The sequence below is a fragment of the Metopolophium dirhodum genome, chromosome 2, assembly GCF_019925205.1.
Source record: "Metopolophium dirhodum isolate CAU chromosome 2, ASM1992520v1, whole genome shotgun sequence".
Classification (NCBI taxonomy): Eukaryota; Metazoa; Arthropoda; class Insecta; order Hemiptera; family Aphididae; genus Metopolophium; species Metopolophium dirhodum.
The window spans coordinates 36,918,364-36,937,838 of NC_083561.1; the positions used below are offsets into that span (position 1 = coordinate 36,918,364).

Sequence of the window (19,475 nt, forward strand, 5' to 3'; positions counted from 1 at the left end):
ATATCCACTCAAAGCTGATTATTTCATCTTATTGTTTTAATTATTCATATACCTATACAAATTTAACACACAAATACGTTTGTGAATACTGTTATATAAGTAAACTGCACTTGTTTAATTATATCTATATTGAAATAGAATTGAATACTTTATTTACATAATTATTAGGTATCTGTATGGATGTATGTAAATAATAAATATGTAATAAGTAAATAATGTTTAGATGCCTATCTAAATATCTTTCATATAAATAATAATATAATACATTTAATATATATTTAATAAAATGAATTATGTAATAGAATATAATTATATTATATTATATTAACTTATACAACAATTTTTTTTAGATAATTGCAGAGGATGAACCAAAAGTGTATAATTTCATTAAAAGTGCTCAATTATTGACTTCTAATGAAATTTGCAAAGAAAAAATGAAAATCGATCAATTTATGGAGAACTTGGTCGATGACTCTTATGTTGCACGTGGCCTAGGTTTGATAACTGCAACTGTTGGACGTCAATCAGAATTTTACTTGTACTCAAAATATGATAATAATTTTGAAAACGTCGTAATTAGGCTCAATGGACGGAACGGTGAAATTGGTCAAATCACAATATTAAGCAAAAACCTTGCCAATATTGTTGAACCAAAATCAATTCCCATGGATTATATTTATGATAAAGATCGAATCAAAGTTACTTACACACCATTCGCAGAAGGAGTGTATACATTAACTCTAGTAAGAAACAGTTTATCCATTTGCCGCTCTCCATACTACATATCGGTAGAAAAAAGCCCGACAAATTCTAGATCTCAAATTCGGTTAGGCACAAAGAAATATAAACCAGTAACTAAATTTACTAAATCTAAACATTCTCTTGAAACATGTGACAATAGTATACCTGTCATTGAACCCAGCAAACCATCTATTTGTAAAAATATTCTTCCAGAATCTGAAAAAAACTCTATGCGAACAGACGTTATGTCTATAGTAACAAAATTTGAATCAAATAGTATAAATGTTCAAAAAAGGGTTCATAAAAGTACATCGGGCATATCCGAAAAAGGTTCGGAAATTGATATGATCAATGAAATTACGAAGTATTCAAATATTCCACCAAAAACTAAAACCGACAACGTCCATGATACTTATGTCAGTGATTTAAATTCACCTAGCATTCATTCAAAAACAAAATCCACTGACAAAAATTTTTGGAATGACGTAGATATTACCTATAAAAATAGTAAAGCAAGTGATATAAATACTATAGATTTTGAAAGTGAGCGAATAATGAAGCCCATGATAGAGCTCAATGAACATGTTGGAATTACAAAAGATATACCTGAGGTAAAAAATGTATCATCAACTCGCTTACAACCTACAAACAGTGTACTGGTGGAAAGTTTAAAAATTGAGAATTTACATGACGTAGAAAAACACAATCAAACGTTTAAAACAACTGAGCTCATGGACGAAAACAAACTGATTGAAAAACGTTTAGACCCTACCACTAGAATATATGAATCCGAAATCAAATGCATAGACGACGAATCATGTATAACAAATGAAGTATCGTGTTTTGATGATGAAGACAGAAAAACTGTAGTTGTAATGGATAGTAACGAGATAGAATCAAATCCAAATGATACTGTGATTCAACAAATTACAGATTCCGCCCAATACAATATTAACACTCCTTTTGCAAGTGTTATTACAAAAATAACTAATAGTATTTGTGAAAAATGTTCTATACAAGTGTTAAAAATAATTTCTGAGTTTCCTAGGGATATAAACATAACACATAAAAACAATTCAAATGAAATGCGTCCAAGCTTTGAAACTCTTCTTGCACAGCCAATTAGCATTAATATTAATATAGATAATATGTTTGAACAGCCCATTAGTGCCACAAATGAACACGATAGTGAACATTTACTGACTATTAATCCAACAAAAATAAAACACATTGGTGCAATCAATAAAGACATACAATGTAATTATCTAAAGGAAATTGAACCAATAGATAATAATTCTGATGAACTATGTGGTAATATCAATAACATGTCTAAAGAATTAATGATAAAACAAAATAAACACAATAGTAAAATAGATGAAACGGTTAAAGATGAAATATTCGATCATTGTATCGTACCATTCACCAAACGTACTATAGATAAACATAACACAAAAAACGACGAATTGTCTACAAATGAAATAATGAAAATAAAATATTCAACAACTAATGAAGATAACGTATTACACTCCAATCAATTTAATAATAACACCATTCATAAATCGGATAATAAAATGGAAATACAAAGACAACATTTACAAAAATCTTCAGAACATAGTATAGGCTTAATTCAAACAAACCAGTTTCATGAAAATATCAACAAAGAATTGAATCATATAAGTAAAGAAAGTGATAAACCTTTAGGCACAAGTGATTTAGTAACAATTAATAATGATAAAAACACAAATTGTGAACTAGTAACAGACGAATTAAAAATCAATAACGTTATCATCCCGGATGAAAATACAAATATTCAAAGTTCTGTAATAAATAACATAGTATTAGCATCAAAGGAAGTTACATTAGTGACTACAGAATATAAATCAGAAGATAATGAAGATAATGAAGAACAGACAAATAATATATCCTATAAAAATGTTACATTAACTTCAATCCAAAATGAAAACCAAAAATTAATGATTGAAAAGTCAATTGAACCTGTTTTAACCAGTTTCAAAAATAAAATGGTTGAAAAAATTACACAATTATATTTAAATAGAGATTCATCAAATACAGATAATACTTCAACTTTTGAAACCCATGATAAGCATTTTATAAATAATTTACATGAAATTCAAATTAATAACAACGCTAATAGTACAGAAATAAATACTAAATGTATTGAAACACTCACGTCACAGTTAAAAAATCATATTGACAAAAATAAAATATCAGAAATAATATTAGACCAACAAAAAACAGATCGTAACCATCTACTTAAATATGTTGAAAATATAATAAAAACAAAAATAAATCCAAGTGGTTTGTATGCACATACATTAGGTGAAATAAAACTTCAAACACTTATAAATACAGCCATGAATCACCCAAATAACCAACAAATAAACAATGAGTTTAAAAATATGACAATAGACAACGATACCCAAGATGACAAGCTAAGGAAAATTAATAATGATGAAATAGTACAAGATATAGAAGGTATGTTGGTTGAAACACCAAGTATTACAATAATTAAAAATACAGATGAACTAATATTACCTAAGAACCAAGTAACAATTACAACTGAATGTGAAATTCCATTAATAAATGACTTTGATACCATACAGATAGAAAATACAAACACAGATAGCAAACAAGAAATGCAAACAATCAATGTAAATGAAAATGATACAATTGTAGAAACTAACGCCATGGAAATAAAAGCGTTGCAAAACTTTCAAAAATCACACGACACAAAAATTTTAACTCCTATCATAGAACTTCGACCAACATTAGAAACACGAATAATGAATACTTCAGAGCTTGTAACAGTAGAAAAAAATAGTTCAAAAGAAATTCAAACTACAATAGAGATCATTGACTTAATTAATATACCTGAAGAAACTGATGCAGTAGAAAATATAGACGATAAGAATGAATACGAATCAGTAAAATTACAGTTTAAGGAAAATGTAATAAAAATACCACATTTGGTCGAAAAAGAAACTTTAAATGAAGTTGTAGAAAATACAAGTACGAATACATCTACAAAATCAAATTCAACAGAAAGAGTATCAATGCAAGGTGAAATCGAATCGCCGGGGTTAACAAAAGTATGTAGTGCTAATGATTTAACTATAGAAAGAGATATTATATATAAATTACAACCACCGGCTGAGAATATTGATAAACCAAATTCACAAAGCATACCAACACTTGATGCACAAGTTTCAATAAATGCGGCAAAAGTAACAATAGGAATAAATACATCAGACCCACAGTTCTCAAATACAGCTATAACAGTATTAATCCCATCAAAAATACCATTAATTGAAGATAACTCATTTCTTCCAAAACTAAGGATAGTAAGTACCTTAAATATGTTAGATGCAATAAAAATATCAACGATACCTAAATATTCAGCAACATGTGATACAAAAATAACAAAAATGGAATTACAAAATACATCAGAACCAACCTTATCTCCAAACAAGTTATTTATGAAAAATAGAAAATTAGAGAAAATAGAAAATATAGATGAAACTCGTATACCAACTGATACTGAAATTGAAACATTAGAATATCTAAATAAATCTGGAAAAATAAAATCAATTCCACCAATTTCTAATGATACATTAACAGAAACTACAGTGGAATCGAAAACAGAAAAAAATACCTTACATAAAACATTAAATCCAAAATATAAGGTGACAACTCTAGAACCAACAGTAAATGACATAAATTGTAATAATAACAAAAATGAGACAACAATACCAATTAGTTCTTCGACTGGAGAAATAGTGGAAAAACCTATAAAAAAACATACAGCAATTGAATTTACACTACCAATTTATCCTCAGAGTGAACCTAATAAAAAGGTTTATGAGATGCAAATTTGTACTGAAGTAGAGACTCCTACCGTTATTGACAACTCTACGGCATCTTTAGTCCGCAAAATTGTGATAGAATTTGTAACCAATAAGAATAAAACACCTATTGAAGCAATAGAAATTATCGTACATGAACCAATAGAAGAAGACATTGAATTTGTAAGAGAAACCACCCCAACAATGAATTCTTTGGTAGCAGTTATGGACGAACAAGTAAATATAAAAAAAGACGGATCAGATACATACTACGTTAAGTCAGATGATAATGTAACAAATAAAGGAACAAAAACTCGAAAATCAATTGGTCAAAATAATGCAGAAAAAATTATTGAAAAAGAATCTCCGGTACCAATTAATACTTTAACGGGAGTAGTCATGGAAAACCCTAAAATAAACATTATAACTGTAACTGCAATAACATCATGTACTGATTCTTCCACTGAAACCATAGACGTTAAAACAGATGTGGAAAAAGTTATTGAAGAAGAATCTCCGTCACCAATGAATTTTTCAAGTGAACTAGTGCAGGAAAATATGAATATGAACATTAATACAGAAAACGAAACTTTATTACCTACCGAATCAACCATGGAATCTACAGTGGAACCAAAAATTGAAGAGCTAACTGAACCTGAAATCACATCATGTACTGAATCTGGAACTGTAATTACTGACATTCAATTTCATGCAGAAAAAATTATCGACGAAGTACTGATTGATTCTTTAGGTGAAGTAATGGGGGAAAATACGAATATGAACATTGTCTCAGAAAGCGAAAAACTCTTACCAATTGTATCAACCGAGGAATCAATATCGGAACCAACAGTAGAAGAAGATATATCTGTAACCGTAATAACATCATGTACTGATTCTTCCACTGAAACCATAGACGTTAAAACAGATGTGGAAAAAGTTATTGAAGAAGAATCTCCGTCACCAATGAATTCTTCAAGTGAACTAGTGCAGGAAAATATAAATATGAACATTAATACAGAAAACGAAACTTTATTACCTATCGAATCAACCATGGAATCTATAGTGGAACCAAAAATTGAAGAGCTAACTGAACCTGAAATCACATTATGTACTGATTCTTCCACTGAAACTATAGACGTTAAAACAGATGTAGAAAAAGTTATTGAAGAAGAACCTCCGTCACCAATGAATTCTTCAAGTGAACTAGTGCAGGAAAATATGAATATGAACATTAATACAGAAAACGAAACTTTATTACCTATCGAATCAACCATGGAATCTACAGTGGAACCAAAAATTGAAGAGCTAACTGAACCCGAAATTACATCATGTACTGAATCTGCAACTGATATTACTGTCATTCAATTTCATCCAGACAAAATTTTCGACGAAGTACTAATTGATTCTTTGGGTGAAGTAATGGGGGAAAATAAGAAAATGAATATTGTCTCAGAAAGCGAAAAACTCTTACCAATTGTATCAACCGAGGAATCAATATCGGAACCAACAGTAGAAGAAGATATATCTGTAACCGTAATAAAATCATGTACTGATTCTTCCACTGAAACTATAGACGTTAAAACAGATGTGGAAAAAGTTAATGAAGAAGAATCTCCGTCACCAATGAATTCTTCAAGTGAACTAGTGCAGGAAAATATGAATATGAACATTAATACAGAAAACGAAACTTTATTACCTATCGAATCAACCATGGAATCTACAGTGGAACCAAAAATTGAAGAGATAATTAAACCTGAAATCACATCATGTACTGAATCTGGAACTGTAATTACTGACATTCAATTTCATGCAGACAAAATTTTCGACGAAGTACTAATTGATTCTTTAGGTGAAGTAATGGGGGAAAATACGAATATGAACATTGTCTCAGAAAGCGAAAAACTCTTACCAATTGTATCAACCGAGGAATCAATATCGGAACCAACAGTAGAAGAAGATATATCTGTAACCGTAATAACATCATGTACTGATTCTTCCACTGAAACCATAGACGTTAAAACAGATGTGGAAAAAGTTATTGAAGAAGAATCTCCGTCACCAATGAATTCTTCAAGTGAACTAGTGCAGGAAAATATAAATATGAACATTAATACAGAAAACGAAACTTTATTACCTATCGAATCAACCATGGAATCTATAGTGGAACCAAAAATTGAAGAGCTAACTGAACCTGAAATCACATCATGTACTGATTCTTCCACTGAAACCATAGACGTTAAAACAGATGTAGAAAAAGTTATTGAAGAAGAATCTCCGGTACCAATGAATTTTTCAAGTGAACTAGTGCAGGAAAATATGAATATGAACATTAATACAGAAAACGAAACTTTATTACCTACCGAATCAACCATGGAATCTACAGTGGAACCAAAAATTGAAGAGCTAACTGAACCTGAAATCACATCATGTACTGAATCTGGAACTGTAATTACTGACATTCAATTTCATGCAGAAAAAATTATCGACGAAGTACTGATTGATTCTTTAGGTGAAGTAATGGGGGAAAATACGAATATGAACATTGTCTCAGAAAGCGAAAAACTCTTACCAATTGTATCAACCGAGGAATCAATATCGGAACCAACAGTAGAAGAAGATATATCTGTAACCGTAATAACATCATGTACTGATTCTTCCACTGAAACCATAGACGTTAAAACAGATGTAGAAAAAGTTATTGAAGAAGAATCTCCGTCACCAATGAATTCTTCAAGTGAACTAGTGCAGGAAAATATGAATATGAACATTAATACAGAAAACGAAACTTTATTACCTATCGAATCAACCATGGAATCTATAGTGGAACCAAAAATTAAAGAGCTAACTGAACCTGAAATCACATCATGTACTGATTCTTCCACTGAAACTATAGACGTTAAAACAGATGTAGAAAAAGTTATTGAAGAAGAATCTCCGTCACCAATGAATTCTTCAAGTGAACTAGTGCAGGAAAATATGAATATGAACATTAATACAGAAAACGAAACTTTATTACCTATCGAATCAACCATGGAATCTACAGTGGAACCAAAAATTGAAGAGATAACTAAACCTGAGATCACATCATGTACTGAATCTGGAACTGTAATTACTGACATTCAATTTCATGCAGACAAAATTTTCGACGAAGTACTAATTGATTCTTTGGGTGAAGTAATGGGGGAAAATACGAATATGAATATTGTCTCAGAAAGCGAAAAACTCTTACCAATTGTATCAACCGAGGAATCAATATCGGAACCAACAGTAGAAGAAGATATATCTGTAACCGTAATAACATCATGTACTGATTCTTCCACTGAAACTATAGACGTTAAAACAGATGTAGAAAAAGTTATTGAAGAAGAATCTCCGTCACCAATGAATTCTTCAAGTGAACTAGTGCAGGAAAATATGAATATGAACATTAATACAGAAAACGAAACTTTATTACCTATCGAATCAACCATGGAATCTACAGTGGAACCAAAAATTGAAGAGATAACTAAACCTGAAATCACATCATGTACTGAATCTGGAACTGTAATTACTGACATTCAATTTCATGCAGACAAAATTTTCGACGAAGTACTAATTGATTCTTTAGGTGAAGTAATGGGGGAAAATACGAATATGAACATTGTCTCAGAAAGCGAAAAACTCTTACCAATTGTATCAACCGAGGAATCAATATCGGAACCAACAGTAGAAGAAGATATATCTGTAACCGTAATAACATCATGTACTGATTCTTCCACTGAAACCATAGACGTTAAAACAGATGTGGAAAAAGTTATTGAAGAAGAATCTCCGTCACCAATGAATTCTTCAAGTGAACTAGTGCAGGAAAATATAAATATGAACATTAATACAGAAAACGAAACTTTATTACCTATCGAATCAACCATGGAATCTATAGTGGAACCAAAAATTGAAGAGCTAACTGAACCTGAAATCACATCATGTACTGATTCTTCCACTGAAACTATAGACGTTAAAACAGATGTAGAAAAAGTTATTGAAGAAGAATCTCCGTCACCAATGAATTCTTCAAGCGAACTAGTGCAGGAAAATATGAATATGAACATTAATACAGAAAACGAAACATTATTACCTATTGTATCAACCATGGAATCTACAGTGGAACCAAAAATTGAAGAGCTAACTGAACCTGAAATCACATCATGTACTGAATCTTCAATAAAAATAATACAATATCAAGATCATGCAGAAAAAATGTTCGACCAAGAAGCACCTCCGGATGGAAAATCAAAAGTGATCGTTGATACAGAAACTGAAACACATTTGTCAATTGTATTAATAGAATCAATAGAGAAACCAAATTTTGTTGAACCTATAATAGCAACTAAAATACCATATTGTACTGAATCATCAACTGAAATTACTGACACACATATGGATCAAGATAATGTTATTGTAGAACCACTTCCAACACCAATTAATTTTTTAAGTGAAATTGAAGGGGTAAAAACTAAAGTTCACATTAATACAGAAAGCGAAGCATTATTACCGATGACTAATTATGTGGAAGAAAAAGAAGTAATAGAAGAAACTTCTGAAATTGTCTTACCAATTGAATTAGCAATGGAATTTATACAAGAACCAAAATTAAAAAAAGATATAAAAATCAGATCATGTACTGATTATTCCACTGTTACCATTCAAAAGGATAAAAAAAACGTTATTTTTGAAGAATCTTCGACGCCGATCAATTCGTTAGGTGAAGTAGTGGAGAAAAATATGAATGATAAAGTTGATAAAGAAAACGAAATTGTATTACCAATTGATTCAATAACTGGGTCTATGGAAGAAAAGAAAGAAAAAGATGGACATATAGACCCTTTATTAACTATGAAATCAACTGTGGAATCTATAAAGGAACCAAAAGAAGTTGAAGACATAACTGCAAAAGAAATAACATCATGTACTAATTCTTCATCTGTAATTTTAGAAATTCAAATGGATGAAGAAAAAGTGATCGAAGCACCTCCCGTACTAATTAATTCTTCAAGTAAAATAATTGGAGAAACAACGAAAGTGAATATGGATACAGAATATGAAACTATTTTACTAATTGAATCAACAATTGAATCTATAGCAGAGCCAGAAATAAATGAACAAATAACTCAAACAAAAATATTATCATGTACTCCTCCTTCCAATGCAACTGTAAACGTTCAAACCGATGTAGATAAATTATTTATTGAAGAAGTATCTATGGCACCACTTAATTGCTCAGATGAGGAAGTTGGTAAAAAATCGAATGTAAATAATCATACAGAAAATGAAACTCTTTTACCTATTGAATTCACCATGGAAACTATTGCAATACCAAAAACAGTAGAGGATATAAAAGAAACCGAAATTTCCTCATGTACTGATTCCTGCATTTTAACTGTAGACGCTCAAACAGATAAAGAAAAAGGGCTTGATGAAGTTACCCCGGAACCAATAAATTCTTCAGGAGAGGTAGTGGCGGAAAAAACTAGTATTGATATTGACACCAGAAAAGAAACAATATTACCAATTAACACATCTACTTCTTCAGTTGAAGATAGGAATGCAATAGAAGGAACTACTGAAATTATATTACTGATTAAATCAACTATAGAATTTGAAGAGGAATCAATAGTAGTAGAAGATATAAATGTAACCGAAATAACAGATTTAGAAAAAGTGATCGAAGAAGTGCCCACAGTCCTAATGAATTCTTCATGTAAGATAATTGGAGAAAAAACGAAAGTTAATATAGATACAGAATATGAAACCATTTTACCAATAGGGACATCCATAGAATCTGTAGAGGAACCTAATGCAGTTAAAGATATAACTGAAACTGAAATCACATCATGCACAGAATCTTCAACTGAAAATATGATGGATTTTCAATCAAATAAAGAAAAATATATTGCAGAAAAATCTCCAGTACCAATTAATTCTTCAGGCAAGGTAGTGGTGGGGAAAACTAATATGAATATTGATAACGGAAATGAAACAATATTACCAATTAAAACATATACTTCTTCAGTGGAAGATAGGAAAGCAATAGAAGGAACTACTGGAATTGTATTACCAATTGAATTTACTATGGAATTCAAAAAGGAACCAAAAGTAGTAGAAGATATACCTGTTACCGAAAAAACACCATGTACTGATTCCTACATTTTAACTGTAGACGCTCAAACAGATGTAGAGAAAGAGTTTGATGAAGTAACTCCAGTATTATTTAATTCTTCAGCTAAGATAATTGGAGAAAAAACGAAAGTGACTATAGATACAGAATATGAAACTATTTTACCAGTTAAAGCATCCTATGAGTCTATAGAGGAACCTAAATTCAAGGAACCTGAAATCAAATCACGTACTGTACCTTCAACTGAAAATATGATGGATGTTCAAACAAATAACGAAAAGTATTTGGCAGAAAAATGTCCAGAACCAATTTATTCTTCAGTTGAAGAAGTGGGTGGAAAATCAAAAGCAAATATTGATACGGAAGATGAAACACTTTTACCAGTTGTATCAACAAAAGAATCTATAGAGAAAACAAAAATTGAACCAACTGCAGTTACTGAAACTGAAATCCTATCATGTACGGAATCTTCAACCATAATAATTAACTATCAAAATCATACAGAAAAAATTGTTGACGTCGTACCAATAAATTATTTAAGTGAAGTTATGGGAGAAAATATAAATGTGAACGTTATAACTGAAAATGAAACACACTTACCAATTGGATCAACGATGGAAGCTGTAGAGGTACCTAATGTAGTTGAAGATATAACTGAAATTGAAAAAAGATCATCTACTGAATCATCATCTATAATATTAGACACTAAAATATATGTAGAAAAAGTGATTGAAGAAATTCCCTCAGTACTAATTGATCCTTCAGATAAGGTAGTTGGAGAAAACCCAAAAGTGAATATGGATACAGAATATGAAACCATTTTACCAATTGAATTAACCATTGAATTTATACCAGAATCAGAAATATATGAAGATATAACTGAAACAGAAATATTAACGTGTACTGATACCTCTACTGGCAATGTAGTTGCTCAAACAGATGTAGAAAAAGTTATTGGAGAAGTATCTCTTACACTTATTAATTCCTCGGATAAATTAATAGGGAGAAACATAAATGTAAACATTGATAATGAAGGTGAAACATTACGACCAATTGATACATCTACTGGATATGTAAAAGATAAGAAAGACATATATAAACTTATCGAAACTTTATTACCTATCGAATCAACCGTAGAACCTATAGATAAACCAAAAGTTGAAGACATAACTGAACCTGAAATAAAATCATGTACTGAATCTTCAACTGAAATTTTTGATAATCAAAACCATGCAGATAAAATTGTTGACCAAAAACATCCGGTATTCGTTAATTCTTCAGATAAAGTAGTGGGTGAAAATACAAATGTAAACATTGATATGGAAACAGAAACACTTTTACCAATTGGATCTACTTTGAAATCTATAGAGGTATCAAAAGAAGTAGAAGATATAAAAGAAACAGAAACAATACTATCTACTAATTCTTTCATTGTAACCGTAGACATTCATACAGATGTAGAAAAAAATATTGACAAAGAATCTCCGTCACTAATTAATTCTTTTGGGGAACTAGTGCAGGAAAATATGAATATGAACATTAATACAGAAAATGAAACCCTTTTACCAATTGAATTGACCATTGAACCTATAGAAGAATCAAATGTAGTAGACGATAGAACTGAAATTGAAATCACATCATATACTGAACCATTAACCAAATTAATTAACCCTCAATTCCATGCAGAAAAAATTGTTGCCAAAGTAAAAAATAATTCTTTAGTGCAGGGAAATACAAATGTGAGCATTAATACAAAAAATGTAACACTTTTACAAATTGATACAACCACTAGTTCTGGGGAAGAAATGAAAGAAATCGATGAACTTATCGAAACTTTAATACCGATTAAATCAAATATGGAATCTATAAAGGTAGCAAAGAAAGTAGAAGATATAAACGAAAGAGAAAAAATATCATTCACTGATTCTTCCATTTTAACCAAAGATATTCAAACAGATATAGATATAGTAATTGAAAAAAAATCTCCGACACAGATTAATTTTCTAGTTAATAAACTGGGGGAAAATACAAAAGTGAATAATGATACAGAAAATAAAACAATTTTACCAAATGAATCAACTAAGGAATTAACGGTGGAACCAAAAGTAGAAATAGATATAACTGAAACCGTAATAACATCATGTACTGATTCTTCCACTGTAACACTAGACGTTCAAACAAATGTAGAAAAAGTTATTGAAGAACATCCGGCACCAATTCATTCTTCGGGTGAAGTAGTGGGGGAATCTACAAAGTTGTATATTGATACAGTAAATGAAACACTTTTACAAATTGATACATCTATAACTGCTGTAAAAGCAGTTTTAGAAAAAAAAATTATAGAAAACGAATATTCAACACCAACTTTTTCTCCATTTTTAGATGTGGAAAAACAAATTAATGTAATTATTGATTCCAAAACAGAAACTATATTCCCAATTGGAACCAACACAACATTTGTAGACGAACCAAATGTGGTAAGGCATGTATCTGAAAATGAACATGCAGCACTTATAGATTCTTCAATTACAATCATAAAACAGCAAATAAAAGTTGATACTGAAACAGAAATTGAAACATTATTACTAATTGACAATTTAACTGAATCTATTAAGGAACAAATAGTTGAAAAAATTACTGAAAATAAAACCCCAACACTAATTGATTCATTAGCAGAAATGGTAGGGGAAGGAAGCAAAGCGAACATTGATACAGATAATCAAACACTATTAACAATAAATACATCTTCTACAAATGTAGATGATCAGATAGTAAATAATGGTATTAAAAATGAAACTCAAATTTATTGTGTAGTGAATGTTGCAGAAGAACAAATGAAAGTGAACACCGAAACAAATAATAAAACTATTACACCAATTGATATTTTTACCACATCTATAGAAGAACAGTTAAATGTGGAATATTTATGTGAAAATGAAAACACAATACATATCGATTCTGTACCTACATTGATTAAGAATCAAGGTAAAGTAGATATTAAAACAAAAAATGAAACTTTATTATCAATTGAAAATACTTCTTTCGAGGAAAAGATGGATAATGTAGATAAAATAATACAAAATAATTTGTTGGTTGATTTTTCAGTTGCAACTGAATTAAAGGGATATGAAATATTAACTGATACAGAAACTTTAACATCAATTGACGCTTTAAATACAACAGTGGACAGACAAACAGTGAAAGAAAATTTTAAAGAAATCGAAAGTAGAATACCAATTGCTACATCAACAGCATTCGAAGAAGAACAAAAATCAGTAGAACATATAACTGTAAAGGAAAATGTACTTTCAATTGGCACATCCACTGCGTCTGTAGAGGAAGAGATACAAGTAGAAGAAGTTATTGAAAATGAATCTGCTTCATTAATTAGTCATTCAACTATACACGATGTAGCATCTTTAGGAGAACCAAAAGTAATCAAAAATGATACTACAGCAATGAGGTCTTCTGTTACAGTCGTGGAAGAACAAACGGAAGTAGCAGCAGCTGAGGTAGTAATTGACACTTGCAAAGAATCATTAGACAAAACCATGATCGACAAAGATACACGTCATAATGAAACTCCGACACCCATTGATATTTTAGTTACAGCCACTGAAAAACAAACAGACCTAGAAAAATTGGTGGAAAACAAAATTCCAATACTAGTAAATACTTCTACTAAATCTGTAGAAAAACAGATTAAAACAGAAAAAGGCACTGAAAACGAAACAATCACACTAATTGCTTGTGAAGCTCTGCCTAAAATAGAACCGAATGAGTTTGAAACAAAAAATGAAAATGAAGCTTCATCAGTTAATAATTCAGCCTCGATCAGAATAAAACAAACTGAGGCAGAAAATGTAACTGAAACAACATTACGAAATGATGACATTATTTATAGAAATACTAAAACAAATTTGATTAGTACAGAAAATAAAACAGAAAATTCAGATAATCCTAATAATTGTTATTTAAAATTTGGAGAATCGTCTAAAATGCATCGTTTGGAGAATGAAGATAATTTACAGAGAAAATCGTACGGCATTCAAAAGTTGGAAATGTCCGTTAAACGTATGAAAACTTCTGATGAGGATTATTATGAAAAAACTTTTGTACAGTTGGAACAAACTGAAAAAATTTCTAAAGTGGATAAAGTTAATGTTGATGATGAAAATAAAACTATTATTGACGACAAATTATATACAGTCAACGAATCTGACTTAAACGCAATATTGTGTGCATCTTCTCTTGAAGAAGCACTTACTTTGTTGGACTCAAAGATAAAGTTCAAATTTAAACATAAGAAGTCATCTAGTAAAATTAACTCTGTGGAATATATTCCGAAAATTCAAACATCTGATAGTAATAGTAGTGGTGTAAACACAAACTTTACAGACGCACGAAAATTCTTTAAGGAAATTGAAAAGAAATCTAAAAAATAAAAACATACTGAAGTAAAAGTTATATTTTATTATTTTATACTAATTCAATAATCAGTAAAATTATTATTTTATGATCTGGACTAAGAAGAAATTGCCAAAAATATCTAAAATTATAGTGATTTTATTTTTTTTAAAAACTACTCACTATTTTTTGGTTTTAATATTAAACACACTTATGGTGGATGAGAAATGTTTTAGTTCTATCAAAATTTTATTCAAACTTATGGTATTTGCCGTTAATATAACATTCTTCAATAATGGCCAACAAATTAAAGGCATCAACAAGAATTGTGAGCTATCAAATTGTTCAACAAATATGTAGTATTTAGACTTACAAATGGAATATGATGTACATGATATACAATCTCGGAACAATTTTGGTTTGTAATTAACACAATAAAATTGATTTTTAATAAGAAAGAAAAATGTATAAATAAATATTTTTTTACCTTTTGCATCATCATTTTTGTCGTTTACCATTCCTCTCTTTCCTGATAAGCTTCTGTTTGATTGCCACCATTTGTACAATCAGCATGGATTATAAAGCACAAAATTCATAGTGCAGATTGAGTTTAAAATCCAATCATACATTTTTACCATATACAATTAATATTATATGACTAGGGCCTGGATTTCAATACAATGTGCATTTTTTGGTGAGGAGGATTTTCCAGACTGTCATTTGTAGAAATCAGAGATCCCCAATAAAACCTTTTTCACTGACAAAAAGATACAAACTGTGTATAATATACGACCTCGAATTAAAAAATCAGCAAGTACTTTCCACAGTAGAGCGTAGGACGTGCAGCTTTCTTATATGCCGCCAGAGTAAAGGAATGGTCGAAAAAAGGTCTTTATCGCCGAAGAGATATCTAGTTTCGGGATGCACAAAAGTTGGTAAAACTGTCTGCCTCTCTCTGGTCAGCACATCAGTGTCGTCCTTTAAACCAGTGCATGAGAACCACCCATCTCAGTAACAACCTTTCAATATCGAATCCTACGAGCGACAACTGGGCTCCTTATGACGAGCAATAATCAGCGTGTGTTCATTATTTCGGTTTGTGTATTTTGAAGTATTAGGTACTTTGTGTCACCTAAAAGGCTAAAACTGCTACTGCATAAAACAGAGACAGCTGCAAGCCAAGCACTTAATATAATATAATTTTATATTGTTTGTGGATATCACATGATATAAGCTTTTTGTATAAAATTATATTGTACGGTGTATTTGATCAAACTCTCGAATACACGACCTCGAAAGACCTCCGAGCACTTGGAGGAAGATAATAGCGTGACTTTAATATATGCATCTGGTATTATTCTCCAGGACTTATAAATGTAGATAATCATACAGGTTCTTAACTTTAACATCCAATTTTCATATAACTATCGACAGGAGTCGTTTTTATAATTATCCTATTTTTACGCTATTACAGTATATTATGTATAAATGTTTACGTCCTTGCTTACTATTTGACGATAGTTGAAACTTTATAAATATTTTTTTTTTATATAATAATAATATTGGTAATAATGGGGTCTTCGGCCTGTTAGCCCCCACCCCATGTGTACATCACGGCAGCAACGTCCCCAGTTTTTAAGTATTATTATCCTTAATAGAACATTTTAATAACTAAAAACTGAAAAACTACTCTTTTGATTTTTAAATTAGATACATCAAATTTTTCAAAAAAATTATTGGCTTAATAATTGACAATAAAAAAGGGAGTATTTCATATGAAAAATTTAAGTTTTTACTACTGCATGATACTACTTTACTAGTAAAACAATCTAAAGAATTTTAAAATATCATCTTTAGGTATATTTCAAAATTCAAAAATCCAAAAATCAAGATGCAAATAAAAACGGAAGTGAGTATGGATTGAGCTTGATGGATCACCCTGTAAATAATTTATAATATATTATTATGTCTATATGACTTTCTATCTTTTAAACATTTAATGCCGTGTGACGATACAAATATACACACAGATATATTATATTAGGACTCCCGACAAAAGACCCACATATGGGTTCGGGGATGGACGAATCCCAGACAATTTGGAATCTCTATATTATATTAATATGACAATATGTACATTATGTGCTTTCAAAAAAGACCACTATCGACATTGTTTTGAGCTTCGAAAAATGTTTAAACGATCACCGCAAATTTTAAATCGTTTTTTTATTATTAAACAATCGTTCTATCATTTAAAATTCATTATTTACATTTGTAATATGCATCATAAATTATGGTATTATGATTATTGATTATCAACTAAAGAGGATAAAAATTATATGAACATTTTATTATTATTAATTTATAATAAATTATAGATACTGGTCTATGATTTCATATTTAGCAAAATACGGTTCTTTACAATTTAGTAAATATTTAAGTACTCTTACTCTCAACAATGGCTCTCTCTAGAAAACGACCAAAAGACTAATCAATCATCGTGATAATTCATCTTTGAAAAATTAGATATTGAAAGCGATATTTATTTAAGGCTGGCTAACAGCTGATATTAAGATAATTATCAGATCCGACAATTCTTTTACAATCTAAAATATTAAAATAATTTTAAAAAAATTATTTTTTTAAAAAGGATTAGATCCCATCTGTATTTTTTAACAATAAATGGTTTTGAAAACTGTAAAAAGGGTGGTATCTAGGTGAAAATGAGTTTCGTGCCTACACAATAAAAGTGAAAATCAGAGAGAATCGATATAATTTATTAAACTTCAGAAAATGCTCGTCTAGTTATACCTAGGTATCGTTAATTATAGTGAACGTATCGTTGAACGAACAATAAGAAGCCCGTGCAGTATATTCAAGGCGCAATAATAAGCTCCATTCGTTATTTAGTAGTGGCCAATAAGCTATTCGAGCAGGCGATAAATGGGAAACAGGAAACTTGATTTATTTGTTACAAGAGCATTCACTCGAACGCGCGTACTGCTTGGATGGGCGGAAATAAGTATACTAGGTATAACGACCGACTTAAGAAAATTGTGTACTAGCTTTATACTGGTGTCATCCATAATATTCTGCAGGTCGTCGTCACTAAAGTCGTACTAATTGTATTCAATCACCTGTTCACTAGCCTGAGTAGTAACGGCCGATTCAGCAGTTGTATGCTGATTCGTCCGATATAATATGCTTGTCTAATCGAATTCAAAATATCGAGAAAAAAAACATTTATTATAAAACAGTATAAAATGCGTACAGCTACCTATACATATATTATATAAAAATATATATATATTTAGTATGGCGTTTGAGCAGTACCAATAATTTTCCTAATTACAGTTATTTACATTTATAATTAATTTACAATAAAAGATGAAATGTGTGATAAAACTTAAAATAAATAACAACATACGATAATATAGACATAAATAAGAACGATAGTTCTTTAGTAATTCAATAATATTTTCGGGTATGTATTCGTATTTGCTGTCATTTTACAGTACCAAATCCTGCAGGTTCCTCATCCATACTAGAGCCTCTTCTTTTACTAGGTTGATATCTTCCACAGTACCTTTAAATGCACGAATCGGACATTCAGTAGTGATGTTTTTATTTGTCTGGGATTCATGGCCACAGTCGTATGTTTCAGATTCATATGATCTCCATTTGAACATCAAGTTAAAGATAAAGTACTCTTGATAAAGAAAATTTACGTAAAAAAAATATCGGTAAATTTACCAATAAAGTGGTAAAAATGGTAAAATAGAATCTAATGATGAGAGGAGTGAGGTCGATACCACAAATAGTATCTAAAAAGACACTATTCTAAAAAAAAAAAAAACGATTTTAAATCGACTAATTATTTATATCGGACTTATGGCGTTTGGTGACATAACTACATAGTCAAACACCAAATGTTATGTATATAATCAATGCAGCTTGATTTTTAATATCTTTGCAGCTTGGGCTTACACAGTTTATAGTATTGTGCATATTTTAAATATATACACACGTATTGCTATTAATAAAATATAAAAACAATAATACCCACCTGTGAACAATAAAATTGTTATTTAATCACCATCGCTGACCAGGTCGATGACGGTGCCAAATGTCAATACAGTTTTCTATTGAACTACTGTCCGTGAGTGAATTTTCCTCATCAACCAGTAAAATGCATCGGGTATCGTTGAAGCGAAATTCCATGCAATCACGTAGAACATAATATAATAACCGGCATACTATACAGGCAGTCAGCTGCAAATAGTACGGCACATAATATTTATAATCTTACA

General features: G+C 30.2%; 1 protein-coding gene across 2 annotated transcripts in view; it reads left to right on the forward strand.

Moving 5' to 3' along the window:
* Window positions 1-15,644, forward strand: part of LOC132938378 (uncharacterized) — a 34,280-nt gene extending 18,636 nt beyond the window's left edge. Inside the window, exons 4-5 of one of the 2 annotated variants that reach the window (XM_061005173.1) lie at window positions 351-13,743; window positions 13,864-15,644. In XM_061005173.1, coding sequence (XP_060861156.1) covers window positions 351-13,743; window positions 13,864-15,203 — 14,733 coding nt within the window. In that variant the 3' untranslated portion in view covers window positions 15,204-15,644. Of the gene's footprint in view, window positions 1-350 lie in introns of both variants that reach the window. The other variant, XM_061005172.1, reaches the window with a different exon arrangement.
* The last annotated feature ends 3,831 nt before the right edge of the window (window positions 15,645-19,475 follow it).